The sequence below is a fragment of the Labrus mixtus genome, chromosome 18 (assembly GCF_963584025.1).
Source record: "Labrus mixtus chromosome 18, fLabMix1.1, whole genome shotgun sequence".
In the NCBI taxonomy this organism is placed as follows: domain Eukaryota; kingdom Metazoa; phylum Chordata; class Actinopteri; order Labriformes; family Labridae; genus Labrus; species Labrus mixtus.
The window spans coordinates 5,226,711-5,248,707 of NC_083629.1; the positions used below are offsets into that span (position 1 = coordinate 5,226,711).

General features: G+C 40.2%; 2 protein-coding genes across 5 annotated transcripts in view; both read left to right on the plus strand.

Annotated features, from left to right (window-relative positions):
* The window catches only part of pals1a (protein associated with LIN7 1, MAGUK p55 family member a), a 29,117-nt gene extending 20,256 nt beyond the window's left edge, over positions 1 to 8,861 (plus strand). The window contains exons 8-17 of the mRNA XM_061063305.1: positions 569 to 730; positions 1,459 to 1,536; positions 1,976 to 2,159; positions 2,264 to 2,335; positions 2,454 to 2,525; positions 2,885 to 3,052; positions 3,231 to 3,320; positions 3,552 to 3,664; positions 3,973 to 4,083; positions 4,180 to 8,861. Coding sequence (XP_060919288.1) covers positions 569 to 730; positions 1,459 to 1,536; positions 1,976 to 2,159; positions 2,264 to 2,335; positions 2,454 to 2,525; positions 2,885 to 3,052; positions 3,231 to 3,320; positions 3,552 to 3,664; positions 3,973 to 4,083; positions 4,180 to 4,356 — 1,227 coding nt within the window. The 3' untranslated portion in view covers positions 4,357 to 8,861. The remainder of the gene's footprint in view (positions 1 to 568; positions 731 to 1,458; positions 1,537 to 1,975; positions 2,160 to 2,263; positions 2,336 to 2,453; positions 2,526 to 2,884; positions 3,053 to 3,230; positions 3,321 to 3,551; positions 3,665 to 3,972; positions 4,084 to 4,179) is intronic.
* A 2,394-nt stretch (positions 8,862 to 11,255) lies between these two features.
* Positions 11,256 to 21,997, plus strand: part of ccdc88c (coiled-coil domain containing 88C) — a 48,296-nt gene continuing 37,554 nt past the window's right edge. For 2 of the 4 annotated variants that reach the window (XM_061063288.1, XM_061063291.1), the window contains exons 1-4: positions 11,257 to 11,565; positions 11,642 to 11,869; positions 13,710 to 13,822; positions 17,667 to 17,775. In XM_061063288.1, coding sequence (XP_060919271.1) covers positions 11,810 to 11,869; positions 13,710 to 13,822; positions 17,667 to 17,775 — 282 coding nt within the window. In that variant the 5' untranslated portion in view covers positions 11,257 to 11,565; positions 11,642 to 11,809. Of the gene's footprint in view, positions 11,870 to 13,709; positions 13,823 to 17,666; positions 17,776 to 21,997 lie in introns of all 4 variants that reach the window. The other 2 variants (XM_061063292.1, XM_061063290.1) reach the window with 2 other exon arrangements.

Genomic DNA, 21,997 nt, shown 5'->3' on the forward strand with positions numbered 1-21,997 from the left:
TTTCTTCCAGCTGTCAGGGTAGATTAGATGGAAACTTTAAACATACAGATATTTAAGAGACTTCAGGTAGAGACGACACAGAGAAGTTTATTTCATTGTTGAATATTTATCTTTTTTTTGCTCGCTGTCAGGCTTTCGATGAATTACCTCTGAATAAGTGGAGTTTGTAGGATGGAGGATTAGGGCCACATAAGAGACAAAGAGATTTTGAGAAAGCATTTTCAATATCACAAGAATAATGTCTTGATATTATGAGAATAAAGTCTAAAGAGAATAAAGTCATCATGTTACGAGAATGCACAGGCTGCCCTTCTTTAGACCCGGTCTTTTGTGGGGGAGGTTTGGCCAAACAACAGTTTGGCAAAAGTCGCACATTCGTCCTTTAACTTTGATTAAATAATATTAGAAAAAATATATGTCACTGAATTATGCTCATGAACCTCGTATGTCACTAAACAAAACCGTCCACAACAACACAGCTCAGCAGCTGTAAAAACGCGACAGAAGCTGATGAACAGTTGAACACTTTTTCATTCATATTTCATTCATTTCTCTGTGTGTCCTGCAGGGGGCGACTGTTCGTAACGAGATGGACAGCGTGGTGATCAGTCGAATAGTTAGAGGTGGAGCGGCCGAGCGGAGTGGACTTTTATCAGAAGGAGACGAAATACTGGAGATCAACGGGATAGAGATCAGAGGGAAAGACGTCAACCAAGTGTTTGATATTCTTGTAAGTATATGAGGGTTTGCACAATGCTGGAATTTTAAGCTTTGATACTGTACGAGTAAAAATCTAATGATATCAGTCTCTGTTTTGATGTCAGGGAGATTTAAGTCCAAGGCATCGTATAATCGTGTGCCAATGTATTTGTGCAGTTTAGACGGTGCTCTCTCTCTTTCCATTGTTGCAGCTGTTAAAAATATGACTTAAGGTCCCAATGCTTTGCAACCTTCAAACTTTCAACAGAGATGGTATCAATTTAAAACACATGATATCCAAAAGTACAAAAAATTGACTAGTAGTATTTGTGTCGGGATGCCAGATAGCCTAGCGGTTATGATGCACACTCCATGTACAGAGGCTGCAGTCCTTGTCGCAGCGGCTGTGGGTTTTCAATTCTGGCCTCGGCCCTTTTGCTGCATGTCATCCCCTACTCTCTCCACCCAACGTTTCCTGTCTCTCTTCAGCTGTACTACACAATAAAGGCAAAAAGGCAAAAATAACTTAAATAAAAAAGTATTTGTGTGAATCAGAAGCCTTTCTTCAATATGTGAGCTTTACTTCTTATAGACTTTATATCCCTATCCCACTTATTTGTGTTTAAAATGTCTTTATTTATTCATGACATTTTCCTTCATAGTCCCTTCACAGTCTGAATGAAACATGCATTCTCACAACAAGTTCTCTTCTGTGTTTGTGTGTCCTTTGTGTCTGTGTGTGTTTTTGTGTGTCTTCAGGCGGACATGCACGGCCTCCTGACCTTTGTGCTTATTCCCAGCACTCAGAGCAAACCTCCTCCCATCAAAGAGAACGTGGTGAGTTCTGAGTACAAAATATTTTGAGTTTATTTCTTCAAAAGTTTGGACGTCATGGAAACTGTAAATAAAAACAGAAAGTGGTGATTTGCAAACATTGAAACCCCTAATTAACAGAATATAATGAATATCACAAAGACAACAGGTTGAATATTGAAACTGAATTTTGATGCCAGGAACATGTTTTAAAAAAAGGTCAGGACAGGGTTACATTAATCAATGTTTTTAGACATTTTGTCTCTGTGCTATTTTCAATGTAACATGGGGTTTCAATGTTTTGTAAGTCATCATATTTTGTCTTTATTTACATTTTACACAGCGTTTAAACTTGAGTTTTAGGTTGACAGTTTGAAAACATCTAGATTTTTTTCCCCTGCTTGACATCTAAACCCGTTTTAATCTCATCTCATGAATCTTCCTCCTGTCATTCTCTCTCTAGGTCCATGTGAAGGCACATTTTGACTACGACCCTTCAGATGATCCCTACGTGCCGTGCAGAGAGTTGGGCCTGTCCTTCCAGAAAGGAGATATTCTCCACATCATCAGCCAGTCAGACCCCAACTGGTGGCAGGCGTACAGGGACGGAGACGAGGAAAACCAGCCGCTAGCAGGACTGGTACCAGGTACCTCTAGCTGTCTTTCTTTAGTGTAGAGCTTATTACTGTGTGTGTCATGTTTCTTTAAAAGTCTTTGTACACCTTAAAGTCAAACTGTTGTTTTCTCACAGGGAAAAGTTTCCAGCAGCAGAGAGAAGCCATGAAGCAAACGATAGAAGAAGACAAAGAGCCTGAAAAGTCTGGTCAGTTCCTCTCCTCACTACATCGCCTCATGACCCGGGATAACTTCTCTGATGTTACAGTTTCATTAAAGAATAAATACTTTGTTCTGATAGCAGTACTTTTTCTGCTTGTTTACAGGGAAGCTGTGGTGTGCGAAGAAGAACAAGAGGAAGAGGAAGAAGCTGCTGTACAACGCTCACAGAAATGATGGTACGACCTGTTTATATATGTGTACCTCTCTCCACACACACACACACACACACACATTTGCATTTACAGCTTCATGCTGCTCCACAGTATTAAAGTTTGACCATTATTATTATTGTTATTTACAGAGGATAAACACGGCATGTTTGATAATATACAACTAATAATGAATGTTGTTCAGAATCTAGAGTCTCTGAGTAAATGTTGTTTGTTAAGAGGCTTATCTTTTTGATACATGTTCTTATAAAAGCCATGCTGCTCTTTATAAATCTTTACTTCTTTTCTTCTTTGATATTTTCACATTTTTCCTCTAACCTGTCATTCTTTCTGATTTCTTTGGTTCTTCCTCTCCGTTGGCCCAGATGTTGACAACGAGGAGATTCTCACCTATGAGGAGATGGCTCTGTACCACCAGCCGGCCAATAGAAAGAGACCGATTGCTCTGATTGGTCCAACCAGCTGTGGCCAGTCAGAGCTCAGACAGAGACTCATCAACAACCAACTAGAACGTTTCGCTGTAGCTGTACCTCGTAAGACTTAGACACACACACACACACACACACACACACACACACACACACACACACACACACACACACACACACACACACACACACACACACACACACACACACCTTACACTGTGCTGTATCTTTATGTGTGTGTACAGTACTGACCTCTGTGTGTGTGTGTGTGTGTGTGTTGTAGACACTACACGGAATCGCAGGGCAGAAGAGGTGAGCGGTCGAGATTACCACTTTGTGTCTCGTCAGACGTTTGAGGCAGAACTGGCAGCAGGTAAATCTATAACACCTCTTCAATCTGTGGAGTATTAAGAAATGTCTTGAGTGCCTCAGAGCTTCTGTGTGTGTGTTCATATTTTGACTTTTGACACAATGCTTTGTGACAGTTTTGTCTGTCACATCCAATGTTGTAAAGATTTGTTGAAGTTATTGTGTTTAGCTTTTGTCGTAGTATAAAGAACCAAATGTGAAGAATGACGTTTCACTTCATGTTTTTTCTCCTCAGGGAAGCTGATCGAGTCTGGAGAGTTTGAGAAGAACCTGTACGGGACGAGCACGGACTCAGTGAGACAAGTCATCAACACTGGGAAAATCTGTGTGCTCTGTCTGCACACTCAGGTGGGAACACGATCGCAGACTAATGAGAGGGTTTCATGTACACAACATAAAGATCGTATCTAACGTGTGTGTGTGTGTGTGTGTGTGTGTGTGTGTGTGTGTGTGTGTGTGTGTGTGTGTGTGTGTGTGTGTGTGTGTGTGTGTGTGTGTGTGTGTGTGTGTGTGTGTGTGTGTGTGTGTGTGTGTGTGTGTGTGTGTGTGTGTGTGTGTGTGTGTGTGTGTGTGTGTGTGTGTGTGTGTGTGTGTGTGTGTGTGTGTGTGTGTGTGTGTGTGTGTGTGTGTGTGTGTGTGTGTGTGTGTGTTCTCAGGCTCTGAAGGTGCTGAGGAGCTCAGACCTGAAGCCTTACATCATCTTCATCGCTCCGCCCTCCCAGGAGAGACTCCGCGCTCTCTTAGCTAAAGACAACAAGAACCCCAAGGTTTGTTTACTCTCCGTTAAAGGTAAACATCACTGTTGTCTCTAAAATGTTTGCTTCACTAATGTGTGTGTCTCCTTTCCGGGTGTGTTCGTACAGCCTGAGGAGCTGCGTGACATCATTGAGAAAGCCCGGGAGATGGAGCAGAGCTGCGGCCATCTGTTTGACGCCGTCATCGTGAACACGGACCTGGACAAAGCCTTCAACGAGCTGCTACGACTCATCAACAAACTGGACACTGAGCCGCAGTGGGTGCCCTGCTCCTGGCTGCGCTGAAAACACACACACACACACACACTCGCTTATCGCTTATTCACAAAAACACTCTGACACACACAGACCAGTCATAGAGTAGAGGAGGGTGTTCACATTTCTAGAGAATTTAACTAACTGGAACCCGACATGAGGGGAGAGAAGTACAACGGAGTATCAGGGCCACTGACCTGAGGTTTCAAAACTTTAAGAATCTGACAAGCTGAAGTCGTTTTCCTACAGTGTATGTTCATGATGTCATCATATAAACTTATAACAACATTTAAAAGACACTAAAGTAAATATTAGATCTTTTGGTCACTCTGTTAAATTCACGGCTTCAACTGTAGCGCCATCTGTAGATGACATGTAACGGCCTTAATCGTCTGTTTGAGCTCGCATACCGTTAATGTGACATCTAATCATAACTACCTTTCATATCGTTTAAAGCAGCGGTTTTCAGCTCGCCTAGCCTCAGGACCCACCGCCTTCCTCTGCGCAAAATTGTGACCCAAATTTCAGATATTTTTTGACCAATCAAAAAAACAAAATACTGAAAAATTGTGCATTTTGGACCTCAGCCTGTACAAAACATGTGACAGAATTAAGAAACTGAGTTTACAAAGACATGTTTAAAAAGCGCTACACAGACTTTTTTATAAACTTTTTTCCAGGCACACATTCATGACCTACTAAAAATGGCTGTGTGACCCACCTCTGGGTCCCGACCCACCAGTTGAGAACCACAGGTTTAAAGAGCCGTGAGTTTATGTTGTGTGTGCTGCAGCTGCTGCCTCAAACACCTCCAGTGTTCTGAATTATGCATCACTGTATGTTTAATTTAGTCTAAATATCAGATAACCTGTGATCTAAGACGGGTCATCTGGACAATGTTCATACATAGAGTATCTCTCTTTCAGCTAACAAACCAGATCTTCTTATTTATTTCTGACGGATAAAGTAAAACATCCTAAATAGATTCAAGAATTCTCAAAATATTTGTCCTGCATTTAATCACGTTGTTCAGATGATTTTCTAAAATCGAAATAAACACCCCTTATATTTTATTTTGCAAATATATTTATCATTTTGCAACAATTAGGACTAGGGCACGATCTTATGAACTTTATTATAAAAGTCTTAATCTTTATCTGTGTGTTTTCTTTACTCAGGATTGTCAAATAAATGTAAGGATTTTACTCACTTTATTCTTTTCCTTCAAATGTTAAAACATTCCTCTAAAATTTGAAGCCCGTAAACTTCATCCTCTGACGTGTTATTACTTTATTAAACATATTTTTATAATCCTTTAATTTAAACCATGAAGTGACTTTGTACTCCTCGTCATGACTCAGCATAAACTAATTATAAGATTACAACTCGTGAACTTTTTCTCATAACAAAACGACGACTTGTTTATAACTAAAATAGAAATATTTAGACATTTTTCTTTAAACTTTATTCACTTAACTTTTTAAAAATCTCAGGTTGGAGTTTTGTTGTTTTTGTTTTTTTCTTAACGCTGGCCCTCATACTCTGTTGTACTGCTGAGACTTCTAGAAAGTCTGGACCTTGAAGCACTGTAATGACGTTTTGGAAAACTCTAAACAAGCTGATCTCAGATGTTCCCTCTCTGGTCCATCGTGTTTTTATTCAAACGCTGATCTCGTTCTTTTCTTGAGACCAAACTATGGACCTGCAACCTTTTTCCTTAATTTTTTTTTATCCTGGTTTTACTTTGTTGGGCCTAATGACGCTTCCTGTGATCATTTCAATGAGTATGATTAAAAATATTTAAATTATTTTTAACTTCTTGCAGTGCTGAGAATCACTGTAATCGCTTGACTTTGTATTCTTCATTTTTTATATTAAATAACCCGGTCTGAGCGCTGGTCTAAAACACAAAATAGTTAAACGAGCCCCCCTCCCCACCGGTGTAAAGACAATGTGAAAATCAAACAGAGTACAAATTTAAACCCACACTGAGCCGCCACATGTACTGCGATTAAGAACACACACACACTTTCTCTGAAGTATGCCCACAGTGCTTTTAATGAGGAGCGAGGGTCATTAATGTCCTGAAGCTCTGCAGCCTTCTGAACTCTGACTGACTGTGTGACAGACTGACTCTCCTGTTTAATGAACACTATTTATCAGAAACACAAGGCGGCCATTTTCCTCTGATATTAAGCTCAGGGGAGCGCAAATCAGATGCTGTTAAAATGGACCATGTCATACTGCTGTGTTCAATGTTGTAAGGAGTAAACGTAGGTGAATCTGACAAAGGTTACGATATCACCATGTCCAGATTGTTCAGCAGGCAAAAATATATATTTTTTTTAAATGGCAAAACTCTGAATGACTTCAGGTCATATTTCGAGGTTAAAGGAAGGAGCATGCTCAAAGGCTCAGAAAAGAAGCCAGCACAGAAGTTTCAAAAACTGCAGTTCCTTAAATGGCCACAAGAGGCTGGCTCCCAAAGTGAGTCAATCCCCATCAAGCTCCATATTAACGTCCCTACAGCCTGATCCTAAAGAACCTGTACGCATGACAAATGCACAGGGGTTTGATTTTGTTAACCACCTCTGTTTAATTTATATTAAGGCTATAATTATGCATAATTAGGGGTGTGGCCTCTTTGATTGACATGTGGGAGCTGCTAGCTATCTGCTAGGTATCACCTCTGCTAATTCAGTCACTGAACTGTTTGTGATGTCGGTGCCTTTTGGAGATTTTTCATGCAAATAACTGAAAAATAATCTGTCATGTTGAGCGGTTTAATATTCTAACAAGAACTCTGTACAACTTCAGTTTTTCAATGAGTGACATAACGAATATGTTATAATGAAGCACTAATGACCAGGTACTGATGTCTGCTTGTCAGCTCGTGCAGTGCGTGTCATACATTCATTTATTTGTGATGGACCTGTGCATGTCACTCCGGTTATACTCAGGTGTTAAGACGACTGGTTGTTTTAGGTTACACAATTTGTTTTACTCACCTGCAGGCATCTGGTCACTGAGTTCAATATGTTCTACCAGCTCTCTCTTTTAGCTGCTCATGTTTAACAAATAAATCATTCTGATCAACTACAATCAGAAACACATGTAGCAGGAAACGCGTTGCTTGAGCTTGTACTGGAAAACTCAGAAAACGTTAGCATTTGCTAACCCATTGCTGCACTGAATTCAACCCTCTTGCCTAAACATAGTTCCCCTCTAACGCCAAAAACATGGCGGCAGCTAAAACGCTGAACTTGTGCCTTCAAAACGGGCGTCATCATGCAATGAGTGACACCATGATAGATACATCCATTTAGATGAAGCAACATATTTGATAACCGGTTAGCTCCTGTAACAAGGCGGCTAATGTTAGCGCTTTCCCACTGGTTAGCTTACATCAGTGAAAAATGGAAAAGTGGTCAAAAGAAAATACTTTGTCTACTTTTTACATGCAGATGGCAGACATTTGTCATATGTCAGTGCAAATGTATTCCATTTAAGACGCAATGTAAGACATCAACACAACACATTTCCAACCAAGCCATGTTAGATAAGAATTGAGCTTGATTTACTGTCAGCTAGGAAGTGGTTAATTGCTCATAACAACTGTCTCTATGGTGCCTAATAGGTCATGAATGTTGTCGTTTTTCCTTGAAATATGACCAGACGTTCCTGCAGATTGTCTCATCTTTTAGCTTCTGATAAATCTGGAACGTTTGTCAGATTAGCTACAAGTACAGGACTCGCAGCCCAAACCACTGAGTGTGACATTTATCTGTTTGAAAAACCTTTGATGCCCTCCCCTTGAGTGTGACACTAAAGACAAATGGACCCTGTGTGAGTGTGACGAGTTGACACTAAAATAAAGGACACAGCACTTGATATTTCCAATTCTTTTTTTCTGACTGACATACGACAGACGATCTTGACGGTCGACTTTTTGTCCTGTCTGATCACATCTGAGTAGAAATGACTCCTGAGGGGCGGGGCGGGAAAATGTGAGAGTTGTAGTTTTTAGTGAACACATGATGCTGAATTTATTATATATTTAGTGTGAGTGTGTGAACGGATGTTTGTGAGTGTGTGTGCGTGCGTGTGCGCGTGTGTGCGTGTGTGTGCGCGTGCGTGTGTGCGTGTGTGCGTGCGTGCGTGTGTGTGTGTGTGTGTGTGTGTGTGTGTGTTGTGTGCCTGTCTGTGAAGACGGTGAAGTATTATTATTGTGACCTGAAGTAGACCTGACACCATATCACTGTTATCACTGGGTAGAGCCTTTATATATTTGTTATTATAAAAATAGATTTATGAAGTCCAGAATGCACCAATAGGATGGCAGGTTTCACCTCCCTTGCCTCCCTGCCATTGGTCCAGGAGGAAGAGGGGGCGTGGCTAAGTGGATTTAACTGTGTTGAATGTAAAGTTAATTGACACCACTTTGTGTTTATGAGACATCACTTTTTCCTGAGAAAATCTGCTTTTTGTATGAATATTCACAATGAATAAATAAATAGATGATTGATATAAAATGACTCTCTTGACTTATTCATTTATTTTTCTCATAGCAACAGGCCAAGAAACCTGTCCAACTATAAGATACTGATGTTACAAAAGCTGTGTGAAATATTTGGTAAATGTGAAGTGTAAATTAGCATGATATCAATCAATCAAACTTTATTTGTTCAGCTCTTCTCATACAATAATAATGTAGCACAACGTGATTCACAAAAACAAATCAATAAGCAACAATAAGACCCCTCATCCATGCACACATTTAAATATGTCATAAATAAAGAACTGAATAAAAAGAGGAAACTCTATCATTCATCTAAAATGAAGAAACACACGAGGTAAGGTTCAAATGTTAAAATTCAAGATGAGAAAATAAGACAATAATAATGTAGGAAAATAACTCTGCGACCTATTTTTGGGTCCAGACCCACCAGTTGAGAACCACTGGTTTGGTCCATATTATTACTACAATAAATTCATATTGATGATGCGACAGACACTGAAAATATTGAGTTTGACTTAAAACTTAAAATATTTAAACATATTACAATTTTTTTCTTTTGCATTTTGAGAATAAAATCAAAATGTTCAGAATCAAGTCAAATACTTTTTCTTGATCTACATTTGTGTATATATCAGACATTTAGAAAAACTTTGACTTGTGAAAAGCCTTTTTATGAAATGTTTTACTTACAAATGTAGAAACCTTTTTAAAGAATGTATTTAAAAAAACATTGTAAAACACTTTACAGTAAATTACAGTAAAATGATCCAGTCTTTCTTAAAGATGTTGGAGATTTTTGTAATAACCATTCAAATTATACACTGATTAATTAACACTATAATAGTCTTTATATAACTTTAGTATATGGCTCATTAGTGTGACATTTATCACTTTAAAAACTTTGAACCGAAGCTTCTTCAAAGGTGATCTGGTAATAGATGTAGTAACAAGGAAAGGCCACAAGATGTCACTGCTCTTCAAATAATTTATGCCACGTCTAATCTTCAAAATTGAAAGAAAACTGCCATGAAGTATCCTCCTTCAGTTTATTCAACAAAATAACTTCTGTTTGCACAAACACTTTGTTTTGGATGAGGAGGGAACAGAAAAACGTAGTTTATCTGCTTTTATTTAAACTCTTTGTTTGACTGTACGTTTGGTCTGCTTCGCTTCTCGACATAAAGCTGTTTCCTGTTTAATCCATAAACTGTAAATCTATTGTTTAATCATGCAGAATCTAAAGTCAAATCTGGACGTGTGCAGAGTCTTCTAAAGAAATAACTCAGATTTACAGGTGTATGAATGAAATCAGCATCAAAACACTTTAAATATCTTCATTCATTAGATTTTGTATCATTAAATCGCTGAGTGTTTGGTGGACGCTGTTCTGTGTCAGTTGCTGCTGTTTTGCATTTGGCCTTTGTGCTCTTTGATCTGAGCTGATCTTTGGTTTCCTTTTCGACCTGTTTGAAGAGCAGTCAAAGAGTCTCAAGGAAGAACAAGAGGATAGCCCGTAACCCGTGTGGTGCGTTGGAAAGTTCACTAATGAATCTAACTATTCTGCTCAAATCACCTCACAGAGAGGATATTGTGAAGTCTGCTAAAAGATTTTAAAAAATGGTAAGAAGAATAACAAGCCATACAAATATGTTAGGCAGCATTTAATCACTGTGTGAAGGTCAGAAGGTAGGAGACAGCTGCTTTTTTTTAGAATCAGAATAAAAACAAAAGCTCAAGAGGGTTTATTTTATCATTAAAAGTTTTAAAGCTCATTGCAGTAAAGGCACAACTTTATGCCTTGCAGTTAATTTGCGAGACTATATAAGGTTATATCTTATAATCTGCATTATTTTCATATTAGTGTCTCTCAAATATGTTTTACTTCTTACAATTGTACACTTATTCATGCATAATATGTGAATCTAGTCCCGATATTAATTGTCCATCATATAAACAATATTTGTCCTTTATTATTTGTATCTTGTACTATATTTAATAATTTCACATATCAAGAAGGTGGTCTTCATTTTTAATATCTTTATGTAGGCGAGGGAAAGTAAACACAGGAAAAAGAAAACGTCAACCTCATAAAACCAATCGTCATTATATTATTTTGATTATTTAATCCTAGGTTCATTTCATAAATAATAACATTTCACTAATTACAATAATAAAAAAAAGAAAGTTTTCGATGTTAACTCCCGCCTATGGAGGGTTATATTCTTGTCCCATATAAACTCTTTGGTCAGTTCAATGTGTTGGCTGGTGACGTCAGACTCAGAGGAAACGTCCTGCCGTTCTGCACTGTAATTGGTCAATTTATCGCAAGGGGGCGGGATCTCCGCTTGTAGCAGAAGCGGGTTGGTCAGTTCTCCTGTCTGTGAAGCCGCGATGCCTCTGACGGTTTCACCGACAGGTTGATGGAGAGAGGGAGAGCTGGAAGGTATTGAGGCGTGCTGGGGGATGTAGCAAACAACGGAAACAACTATTTTTAAGATTCTTGCTTCCCTCTCTGATGTTTTTTTTACTTTTTTTTTCTACTTGGAGTACATTTACACTTTGGATTTTACGGCGGCTTCTGCGCTTTACGCTCCGAGTCTTGTATCCTTGGTAACGCGAACAACTGTCCTGCGAAGTTTGGATCAAGTGTTTTTCCTTCAGCCGGATAAATAAACTGGATATTAACTCGCTTTCTTACGGGAGGGGACCCCCGTGTGCAGGTGGGCGTCAGCTGGAGTATTTCGATTAGTTTTTATTCATTAAAAAGTGTTTTTTAAACCTAAACTTTGTGTTTAGGGAAACGGGACAACGCGGGACAATAGTGGTGTGGGAGAGAGCTCCTGCAGGAGGTGGAGGGAGGCGGGGGGGGGGGGGGTGCTTTTGTTCTGTCCAGCCTGCTGTGCTGATCGATTGACCGGTGGATCGATGATTTGTTGGTGATCTGTAAGCGGGATCGGAACAACCATGGATGTGACTCTGTCCGAGTTGTTGGCCACTTTCATGGAGTCTCCGCTGGTGGTGTGGGTGAGCTGCTGACCCCTCTCTGTGTTTTAGTCTACACGTGTTACATCACTTTCACATTTAACCCCCCACCCTGACCCTTCACACTGTGACATGTATGTGTCAGGAGAAATGAACGCTATCGATTAATCGATCCAGTGTGTCTCAGTGACTCTCTCATAGATTTATTTCTATCATTCTTACAGCGGAAGTTTATTCTCCGCTTCAATGGTTACAGCTTCTTTACCCTTTCTTTGTCATCTATCTATTGCTTTAAAATGTTGATGTACATGGTAGACCCCCTCTCTCTCTCTCTCTCTCTCTCACACACACACACACACACTCAGAAATGTTCATGTTTGTGGCTCTTTTGCTTTGTGTACAAAGTTAAGATGTGTTTATAAACAGTAACTATCACCATCAACAAAAACATCCCTGCAGCTGATTGAAAAAAATCATACAAATAAATGGATACAACATATTTAGAGCAAAGTATCATCTTCAAACCCACTGTATACATCCTACATCCTGATTCAATGCACACATTCATGTAAAAGACGCTTTAATGATTTAAATAATCTATTTTTTGTTTGGAGCTTTTTTCCGTGTGTTGAAATGTACTTAACAACATTAAAAGTAAACCACAGATGCACACAATTAAAGTTTATTCTAATTCAAATATCTCCAGAGTATTGGTGGTTTAATAATACTGAAAGCTGAATATATTCATAACAATGTACAGGTCATAGACTGACCAGGGTAAGGGTTGAAAAGTCACTAAACAGATGCTTAAAACTTCTGAATAGCATTCAGCATACAGAATAAAACATTAAAATCGTCTGTAAAGTACATTGTAAAATCAACTAGTAATAATGACACCCTGTGGCACCCTTCTGTTGTAGATATTAGAGTGTGTCTAGTTTAATGTTGGACTCATTCATATCTACCTGTTTACTAATAAAAGCTCTCAGCTCAGACTGTGACGAGCAGCAGAGCCGTCAGCAGCTTATTAACGTTGTGCTGCTTCCTGCTGCCCGGTCACCTCACATCCTTTTGACCCCCAGCGTTCAACGACATTTTTTCCTGCCCTTGTTAGACACACAAACACAATCACCCCAGAGGAGAAAGGCCACACAAGGCCAACTTTCACCAGACCGGTTGTTCCCCTGAATCTCATTCTGTTTCAATTCAAGTTCGATAAAATGTATTTTTTTAAAAACCAGAAAGTTTAGTTAAAATATCTGAACCCGACTTTAGGGATATGTTCCGGGAAAGAAAGTCAAAGAGTGGTGTTCCCCTTTGGCGAGGCCTTTAATCCCCTTTTGCCTCGGTGGTGTTGCTCCAGTGGGCAGCCGATCCGTCTGTGGCTTTACTGGGCAGCTTCCAGCTGTGTCTCTCTACATATTATGGTCACTTCTCTGTGAGTAGGAGCAGGGCGTTCTCCAAAATAGAAATAATGAGACTCTGAAAACCCCCCTGAAAAAAATAAAAGGTTGTAAAAGTACTGAATATGCTATGAATATACTTGCAAAAAGATGTCTCTTAAAGAAGTAATTTATATGTAATTAATGGAGGGACAAAATCCACAGTCCTCACTCTTAGAAAAAAAAAATATTTTAGCTGAAGGTTGTTTCAAATGACTCGTTTTTTAGCATTAAATTAACCCTTTGTGTTACTTTATTCCTTCTGCATCTCAGCAAGGAAACACTGTCCATTGAAAGTGTGAAAAAAAGACCACAACCGTGGAAGACAGCCAGTAGATTAACTGGACAGACTTATAAATCTTGATTGTGAAACACATCTGTGAAGTTTTCTCTCATTACTTTTTGGGTAGATGTATTGAACCTCTCCTTCTTGCCTGCAGGTCGGGACGTTGGGTCCTCTGGGCTCGTGTGACAATGCCGGCTCAGAGGAGCGGGTCAACATGTTCATGGAGCTGGTGGACGGCGTCTTCCTGCACAAGATCATGACACACATGTAGGTACTACACTACAAAGGGGGAGTGAGAGTTTTATTTGCATGAGTCAGAGAAGTTCTTATGGCGTGTGTGTTTTTTAATGTGTCCGGGCTGAGTACGCGAGCGGTACCTGAGTTCATCTAGAGCTTCCTGTGTGTGAGATCTCGCGACCACATCCTGACTCGCTGGTTTCAGGCTGTAAACGTCGCAGCCAGATGTGCTGCTGCTGAAGTCTGCATCAAGTCAGATAGAGGAGAAGGAAGGAGGAGTGGCTATGAAGTGACTGGATCACCCAGAAGAAGAAATGAAGAAGCTGGTAGTGCACAGAGAGAATCGACAGAGGAGAGCAGAGCAGGATGTTTATTTCAGCAATATATCAGACAAAGCAATTCAAAAGAAGTTATTTCTTGTGGTGCGACTATGCTGAGAAAAGTGTGACATAACCCACGACAACACAACAAAACTCTAAGCAACCCGACCCTTTTGTACTCAGGCGGGGGCTGCACTGTTACAATCACAAATCCATCATAACGGGGATATGATCTTCAGATAAACACAAGTCTGAATAAACCCCAAATTATAAGAAAAATTATCTTATTTATACAAGCAATGCTTTCCAACACAGCATGTGTACATTTTACCTGTTGCTGCAGATATCAGAAATGTCACTCAATTGAGACAGACAGAAAGGTGCTCCACTGCTCAGACGGGTCGCTGGTCGTCTGTGTCCATGCAGGAATTACTACTGAGCCATACTGAGTCTAGCTAAAAGGTCATGAAACCGGTTAACTTTAACCTGATGAAGGAGCCAGTGAAGTTAATCCAGACACAGTTTTTAGAGAAGGTAGCTTCCAGAAGCCATAACATGACACCATTCAGTTTTCATACCTACCTTGAGGAGTATGAAAACCTGCAGATTGCACACTGTGATTAGTCTTTTTAAATGTGATATACTTTATTAAACCCTGAGGGGGGACACTCTGTTATTGAAGGACATTCTATTCACACATATAGGACCTGAAATACACACATGCACAGACAGGAACTGTGGACATGCATCAATGGAGAGATGTCAGAGTGGGGGGGGCTACCTACAGGGAGCGCTCCTGAGCTGGTGAGGGTTTAGTGCCTTGCTCAAGGGCACTACGGCAGTACACAGGAAGTGATCTGGCACTGACCGGCAACCCTATGGTGCCCAACCCAAGTCCCTACAGACAGATCTACTGTCACCCAGTTAACAACGTTAACGTGCATACTCAAAAAATGATTCTTCTCCCAGGGAGTCAGCTCAAGGCAAACATTGGCCTCACTTTAATTCCTTACATGGCTTTAGATTTTGAATAGGTCCAGACATTTAATAAACAACATAGCATTAGAGGTGTCAACGAATGTTACCCGCAGAGAATCCAAAAGGTGCTTTTGTTGAGGACTACTTTTAGAGGAAACTATGTGCAGCACTACAAATGTTATTGTTGCTAAGCCCAGATAAAATGTTACACATATTGTTGTTTTCCATCCTATTCACAGGATTTGTTGACAATGAAACATGTTATTATCTTGCTTATCCAGGATGCAGCATTTGGACCACAGAACAGTAAATCAGTCCTCATTGATATTAATGACACATACTGTACCTATTAATGTGGAATGTGAACCTTGTCCCACCCAGACGACCCGCTGTCCCCAATCACACCACATGTTCACATGTCACTTATTGTCTTCTGAAACAATGATGATCGACCTATTGTTCTCCGCACCCTGAATGTAGACTGGCTGACAGCAGGGTGTGGGGGGGAGGGGGGGGTTTGATAAGATCCTGGTTAGGGGTTTATGGGAAAGTGGGTTACAGAGGAGGAGGCCAGAAGGAGAGCAGAGAGGAGACAGTTGGTAAATCAGTCAGACTGTGAACGTATCATTGACCTCACTAAAAATAATTCTGAAGGGGGGGATATTAAAGTTTCATGTGTGCATCTTTAATTTACTGTTTCAATAATTGGCATGTTGACGAGGGAGGAATAATATCTGAACTGTACCTGATGTTGATCATTTGTAGCTGAAACATTAGAAATGTGATCGAAAGACTGAAGAAAGCTGAAGTTGAAAAACATGCAGTACAAAGTGTAGTTTAATTTAAAGGTAGATTTTAAAATCCTGAAGGGAGTAAAGAATTGTCAAAGTGCTTAGTTGAGTTTGATAGTTGAATCAAAGTTTTACTGCTGACAGAAACGATTGCAGCTTTTAGTGAGTAAACTTAGGAGACGTTAGCAAAGCTAGTTTGTGGAAAAAGTGGAAGTTAAAGAAGCAGAAGTTATTCTCTGTCACTTTGACCGAAACGTAACCCTGAAAGGATCTCGATATGTTATTCAAATTGTAACACTCTGCCACAGTCCAAGTTTAGGTGTTCAGTTCAGTTCAGTTCAAATGGTCGTAGTGAAAGTTCACATTGTAGTCGTGTAAGTGTGTGAAAAATGTGTAAATTATAGATGTAAGTCCTAATTATAGAAGTTTCAGTTTAGAGTGACGCCTGACTGAACCACAGTATATGATGTAATTAAATCAAGCTAACTGAGTTCATCTCCACATTTTGGTGCTGGCTAAATCCTGTCTCTGAGAATTCATTCATTCAACCTTTATTTATTCTTGAGAAATCATTTACATGATGTCGAGAGTACAATTAAAACGAATAGATGACCAGAAGAATAAACCAGCAGAGCAGACAAAACCTCGACACTCATGAGCTCAGAGAAATGTTATTGTGTTTGTAAAGTGACCCATGGTAACCATTGTATTACGTTTAAATTGTGTCAGCAAAAATGGAAAATGAAAAGTTGTGGTATCAGATTAGTGTCAGACACGACTCTGCCCGAAGAAGAAAATCTGAGATATTTTTCACACCACACCCAACTTCAACTTTTGATCAGTTTATGCTGCTTACTTTGGGGTTTTTTTTTAGCATGTGATTTGATGCTGCAGCTGTCCTCTGCTGCTCTCAGATCCTAACACTCCTAACACTCTGTGTGTCTGCTTGTGAGATGATGGATTAAAGAAATGTTACAGATGTTTTTAGCAGTGACAGACCTTAGACTAACTTCATATGGGTCCTCTGTTCGTTTTTTCTCTTAATGTTGAACAAAAAACTCATTTCAGGATCTGTGTGTAAATATAAACTCTCAAGTGAGCAGGGGAGTGGCTGGCAGCAGGCTCATTCAACAATTAGACAAGGGAAAGCTTCTGTGAGGATCATTCAGTTTCTGTGGATTGACCAGTCAATTCAATTAATAAAATCTATGTATCACCTAGCTCCAGTCTACATTATAAGATCTAGGATTAAAATAAAAATAATGTAGGTGTAAAAAGAGCAAAATGATTCAGATTTTAACATTTGGCCTTTGTGGGGACCTGAGGTGTCAAAGTGCAAAGACATCATGTTTGACTGTCAATAGACCTGAAGGCTCTGAGTACAACAGGACCAGAGTGATTTATAGAGAGAGTGGTGACCTTTACAAACACAAACATGAAGGTCGTATTGCAGTTTTAAAGTTTGTATCTTAAACTGTGAGACTCTTCAGTCTACCTGGCTTTATCCCGTTATCAATAACAAAGTCTGTTTTCTAGCCTGAACTGAGCACTGACATCATAGTGATGTCATAGTAGGTCAGCCAGACATCGTTACAGCCCCCCCTCATTCATATGCAAATCAGTCTGGCACAGATGTGTGTGTATGTGTACATAAATCCTTCTGCAGCACAATAGTTACCCTGAAACTGGGGTGTGTGTGTGTGTGTAATGATCTTTGTCTTAAAAAGCCACGATTAATGTCAATCTGAACCCCTCTTCACCCCGTCTGTGTTTGTGTCTCCATAGTGACCCCAGCCCAACCAATCAGAGGCTGAACAAAAATGTGAACAATGACGTGTCGCTCCGCCTTCACAACCTCACCGTTCTCACCAGACAAATCAGGACGTACTACCAGGTACACACACACACACACACACACATACACACACACACACACACAGACACACACACACACACACACACACACACACACACACACACACACATATTTCACGGTCAAATTCCATCCAAGCACTAGGTGTCCACTAAGTCTTTTTGTCCCAAACATTAGGGTCTTTATCAGGTAGAATGATGTTAAAGAATGCTTGCTCATCGTTAATATAACTGAACCATACCACAGAGTCATTGTTTGTCTTTCTGTCTGGAGATGCTGCATCAGTCAGCATCATCAGCTGATTTGCCTTTTCCTGCAGGGTGCATGTGTGTTTTTCTTCGAGCTATCATCCTTGTTGTGAGTTTTTACTGACATGTTTATTTCAGCTGAGCTGTTATATTAAAAGGGCCAAAAGGCGAGACTTGCACAAAGCAACATATTCATATACAACCCTCGACAGAATCAATGTGTGTGTGTCTGTGTGTGTGTCAGTCTTGGGCTGTAAACTTTTTCTTTAAATATGGCAGAAGTCTCTCCTGTGTAAATGTCTCTGAGTCATGACTGTCTACAATGAGTGAGAAGCTCGAGTCCCGCTGGCTGTGTTGTTGTGAGAGCCGTGTTTACATGGACGGGACGGCCGGCTCCTCCCCTTGTGTATAAAAACTGTTTTAGTCAAGAACTAGAGAGAAGAAGAAGAACATACTCACTGATTATTTGGATGTTTGAATGTAGGCACAGTCAATCTGTGTCAATTTACATGCAATGTGAAGCTACGGGCTAACAAAAGAGCGCTAACATTAGCATGCTAACACGACGACGCAGCTCGAGCCAAGGACAAATTTGTGCTTAATGGCGTTTAATTATGGTGCGTTCTAATTGATAACTCCTTCGTGTGAACGCGGGGAGAGGAGGGGTTGGAGGTGTGTCTCTGGGGGAGAGTGGAGGCTTCAGTATGGAGGAGGTGTGGCCAAACAGCAGCTTGTTTTGGTTTCATGCTGGAGCTCAAGGGCGACATCTACTGGATGACAAAGTTGCAGATTCTTCCTTTAAGGGCCAATAACCTGCAGTGATCTACACTGGCAGAAAGACTCATCATATGTTCAGAACATTGAGTCTAACGCTCATGGCACACCCAAAGAGTCACTTTAATTTAACATATTCATCTCTATTGGTGAAGACTTTTATACTTTTTCTGTGGCTGTTTGAGTCTGTTTTCAAAGGAGAGCGTGCAAAGTGATTCATGAGTGTACAGGAAAGCAAATTGCAGATAAGCATCGTTCACTATATATCTATAAACCTGACCTTTAACATGTTCTTATCTTACAAGAGTCGCTCGTATACTCTCTTCTGTTCGAGCTCATTGAAGCCTTCAATTTGAACTTTATTTGTTTGATTTAAAGGTGGGTGACTTGACGAGGAAAACAGTTTTCAGAACATTTGCAAAGCAGTTTGTTTTCTTTGCCGCGTGCTCTTGTATGGAGGAAGGATGTTTTCAGTCTGGATTCACAGCAGTTATGCTACAATGGATTCTAACAGTGGTTTGTTTTCACAAGAAACTTCCTGCAGCATAATCCAGCGTCTTGGTTCAAGACTTTCCTGCGTGGAAGGCATTGAAAATGTCTTTAACTTTTTAAATATCATATTCTTTTGCTGTACAAACGTTGCTACTTGCTTCTTTACAGAAATGATGAAAGCAGGGTGTCATGAGTCCTGGCCCCCAGGCAAAAGTTGGCCATATGTTAGTGTCTATTTTCAGAAGATGATCATGTCCCTGACTCATTAGGATGAAAGTTGGTTATCAATGATCGGCCCTTATCTGCAGCTTTTCTGCCCATTGAGTGTGTTGAATCAGAAACTGGGAGAAATGACCTTGGATTGGTGGTTCAGTGAACCAATTTGCTGCACAAGAAAGAAATAGAAGAGATGAAAGCAAATCCCTCCCTCTTTTTCCTTCCCCCTTTCCTCAAGCAAAATAATGATGGCTGAAAATACAAGACCCATTTGCCTTTCATGGGATCTGTCATTGATTAGCTTGATTGCTATGTAACTGTGAATGTGAAAAGATTGGTTGGTTTCTGAAGAGGTGTTATGAAGCCCACTGATGGCGGTCTATATCTGAAACACCAGCTCCACATATCTATGGATCAATCTAGAACAGGCTTTCCCAACCTTGGTGGGGTTGCAGGGAATCCAAATGGGGTCGCATGAAAATTGTATTTATTTATCAGTAAAAAATATGTTGTATATAAAAATATATTGAACACAGACTACTGTGAGCCATAGTGAATGTCAAAATAAGAAACCTGCAGAGACTCTGTCTGTCTTTTATTCATTGTGCAGAAATGTCCTCCCAGCTTTTCTTCCTCTGTCCTCAATAGTACCCACGCAAATCCTAAATTTGGTCTGTGGTTTACTTGTACAACATTTCTTTGTTGTCTGGGGTTTTCAGGAGTTTTGTGAAGTCAAAGTGGTGTCACAAGCCAAAAAAGGTTGAACCACTGATCTAGAAACAGGCATGGACATGACGCTGAGGCGGGCCTTCAGCTTCTTGACAAACTGTCAGTCAACTAAGCCCCGCCCCTAATCAAGTAAATGTGTTCATAACTCTTTGATTGAATCAAAATGGATGATCAGTCACCTCACATAAAGCTCAATAAAGACATGAGCTTTAAAGACCAAACCGTAAACATGTTTATTTCTGCTGTAATAAACGGTACCTGATGGGGATTTCTTTGCTTTTGGAGCCAGACTCAAGTGGACAGTCGAGGAACTGCAGTCCTTTGCTCTTGCACATTGGCTTCATCTTACAACACAGGAGGTTGACTCTTGGTTTTTAGACCAACAGCAGTTTGTACAGTATATCCACAGTCCTGGAATAGTTATGTTTGCTTTCTCCTTTTCCACCATCATCAGGTGGCATGGAGAGTTTCTCTCTCTCATTCAGGAGCAGAACATACCTGCTAGCTGGAAGTCCACTTTAGTCTCTGCTGGTTTATGTTGAACTTGTTGGTCCACACACACAGGTGACGTGAGGCCACACAAACAGCTCATCACCACCGGTCCTGCATTAAAATCGGTTTGATGCAGTCGGGGTTTTAGAGTTTCATTCATTCAGCCTTCAGATATAAGAGGTTCTTCTTGATTATCCACCAAGAGTTGTATTGCGCTGTCATATACATTACATAGTGGAGACCTCACAGCAGCCATGTGTGTCCAGTATTACCTCTGATGACACAACACACACAGGATGAGTGAAAACTGTCTCCAGAGAGTGATGCCTTTTTGCCACAAAAGAGGAACGTGTGTATTAAACGATGAAAAATGTGTTGTCATCAATTATGTAATGTGACGATCATCTGAAAGCTAATCACATCCATCCCTCAGAGATTTAAATTCTCTGTGCATGCCTGGCGTGCACACAGTGAGTGTGTTTTGTAAATCAGAGATTAGGAGCTCAGATGCAGTCGATTTGGCCGAGCTGTAGTCCTCTCTCTCTCTCTCTCGCCCTCTCGCCCTCTCTCTCTCTTTCTTCCAAGCCCCAACTGGACTCAGTGATTGGCTTGTATTTCTGGCTCATAGTTGGTGCATATGCGGTAGTAATATAGGTGTTTGTAATCTCGAGAAAGTTAAACATTGTGTTTGAATTGACCCTTATTAAGTCCCATCTGTTTGCGGTCTGTTTTCCCATAATGCAGCATTAAACTCGGTCCCCGCTCTCCTTCTACACTAACTTAGCCAGGAATGCTGCATGCAAGGCAAAACGATGTTGAAGTGAACCAAGTTTAGAAGATGGTTAAAGAAGCTCATGGAGAAGTTTTACACTTTGGTGGAAGGCAATTTGATTCATCTCATTTCCAACAACAAAGAAACATGGTGATGCTGCTTCCATCCATTTAATGACTTCCAAACTGACTGCAGTTTGTGTGTATGTCATTTGAATCCGGATATATAGCTTTAAGAAGCTTACCACAGAAACTATAGTTTCAGAGGGACAGAATCTGACGTAGCAGAATCAATCCTGGCTGATCTTTGTTTTTCATTCATGTGTCATTTTTCCATTTTAACCTGTGACTAAAGTAGTTGAGTCTCAATTCACCTCTTGTTGTCTTGATCATCAAAGTGGGGAAGAAATCTAAATGCTGTTCAATACTTGGGACATCTGCAACTAGATACAAGACAAGATTGTAGCTGAGCTTGTTACAGATTTGGTAGTTTTTAGGAAATAATTACAGATGAGTTTTAT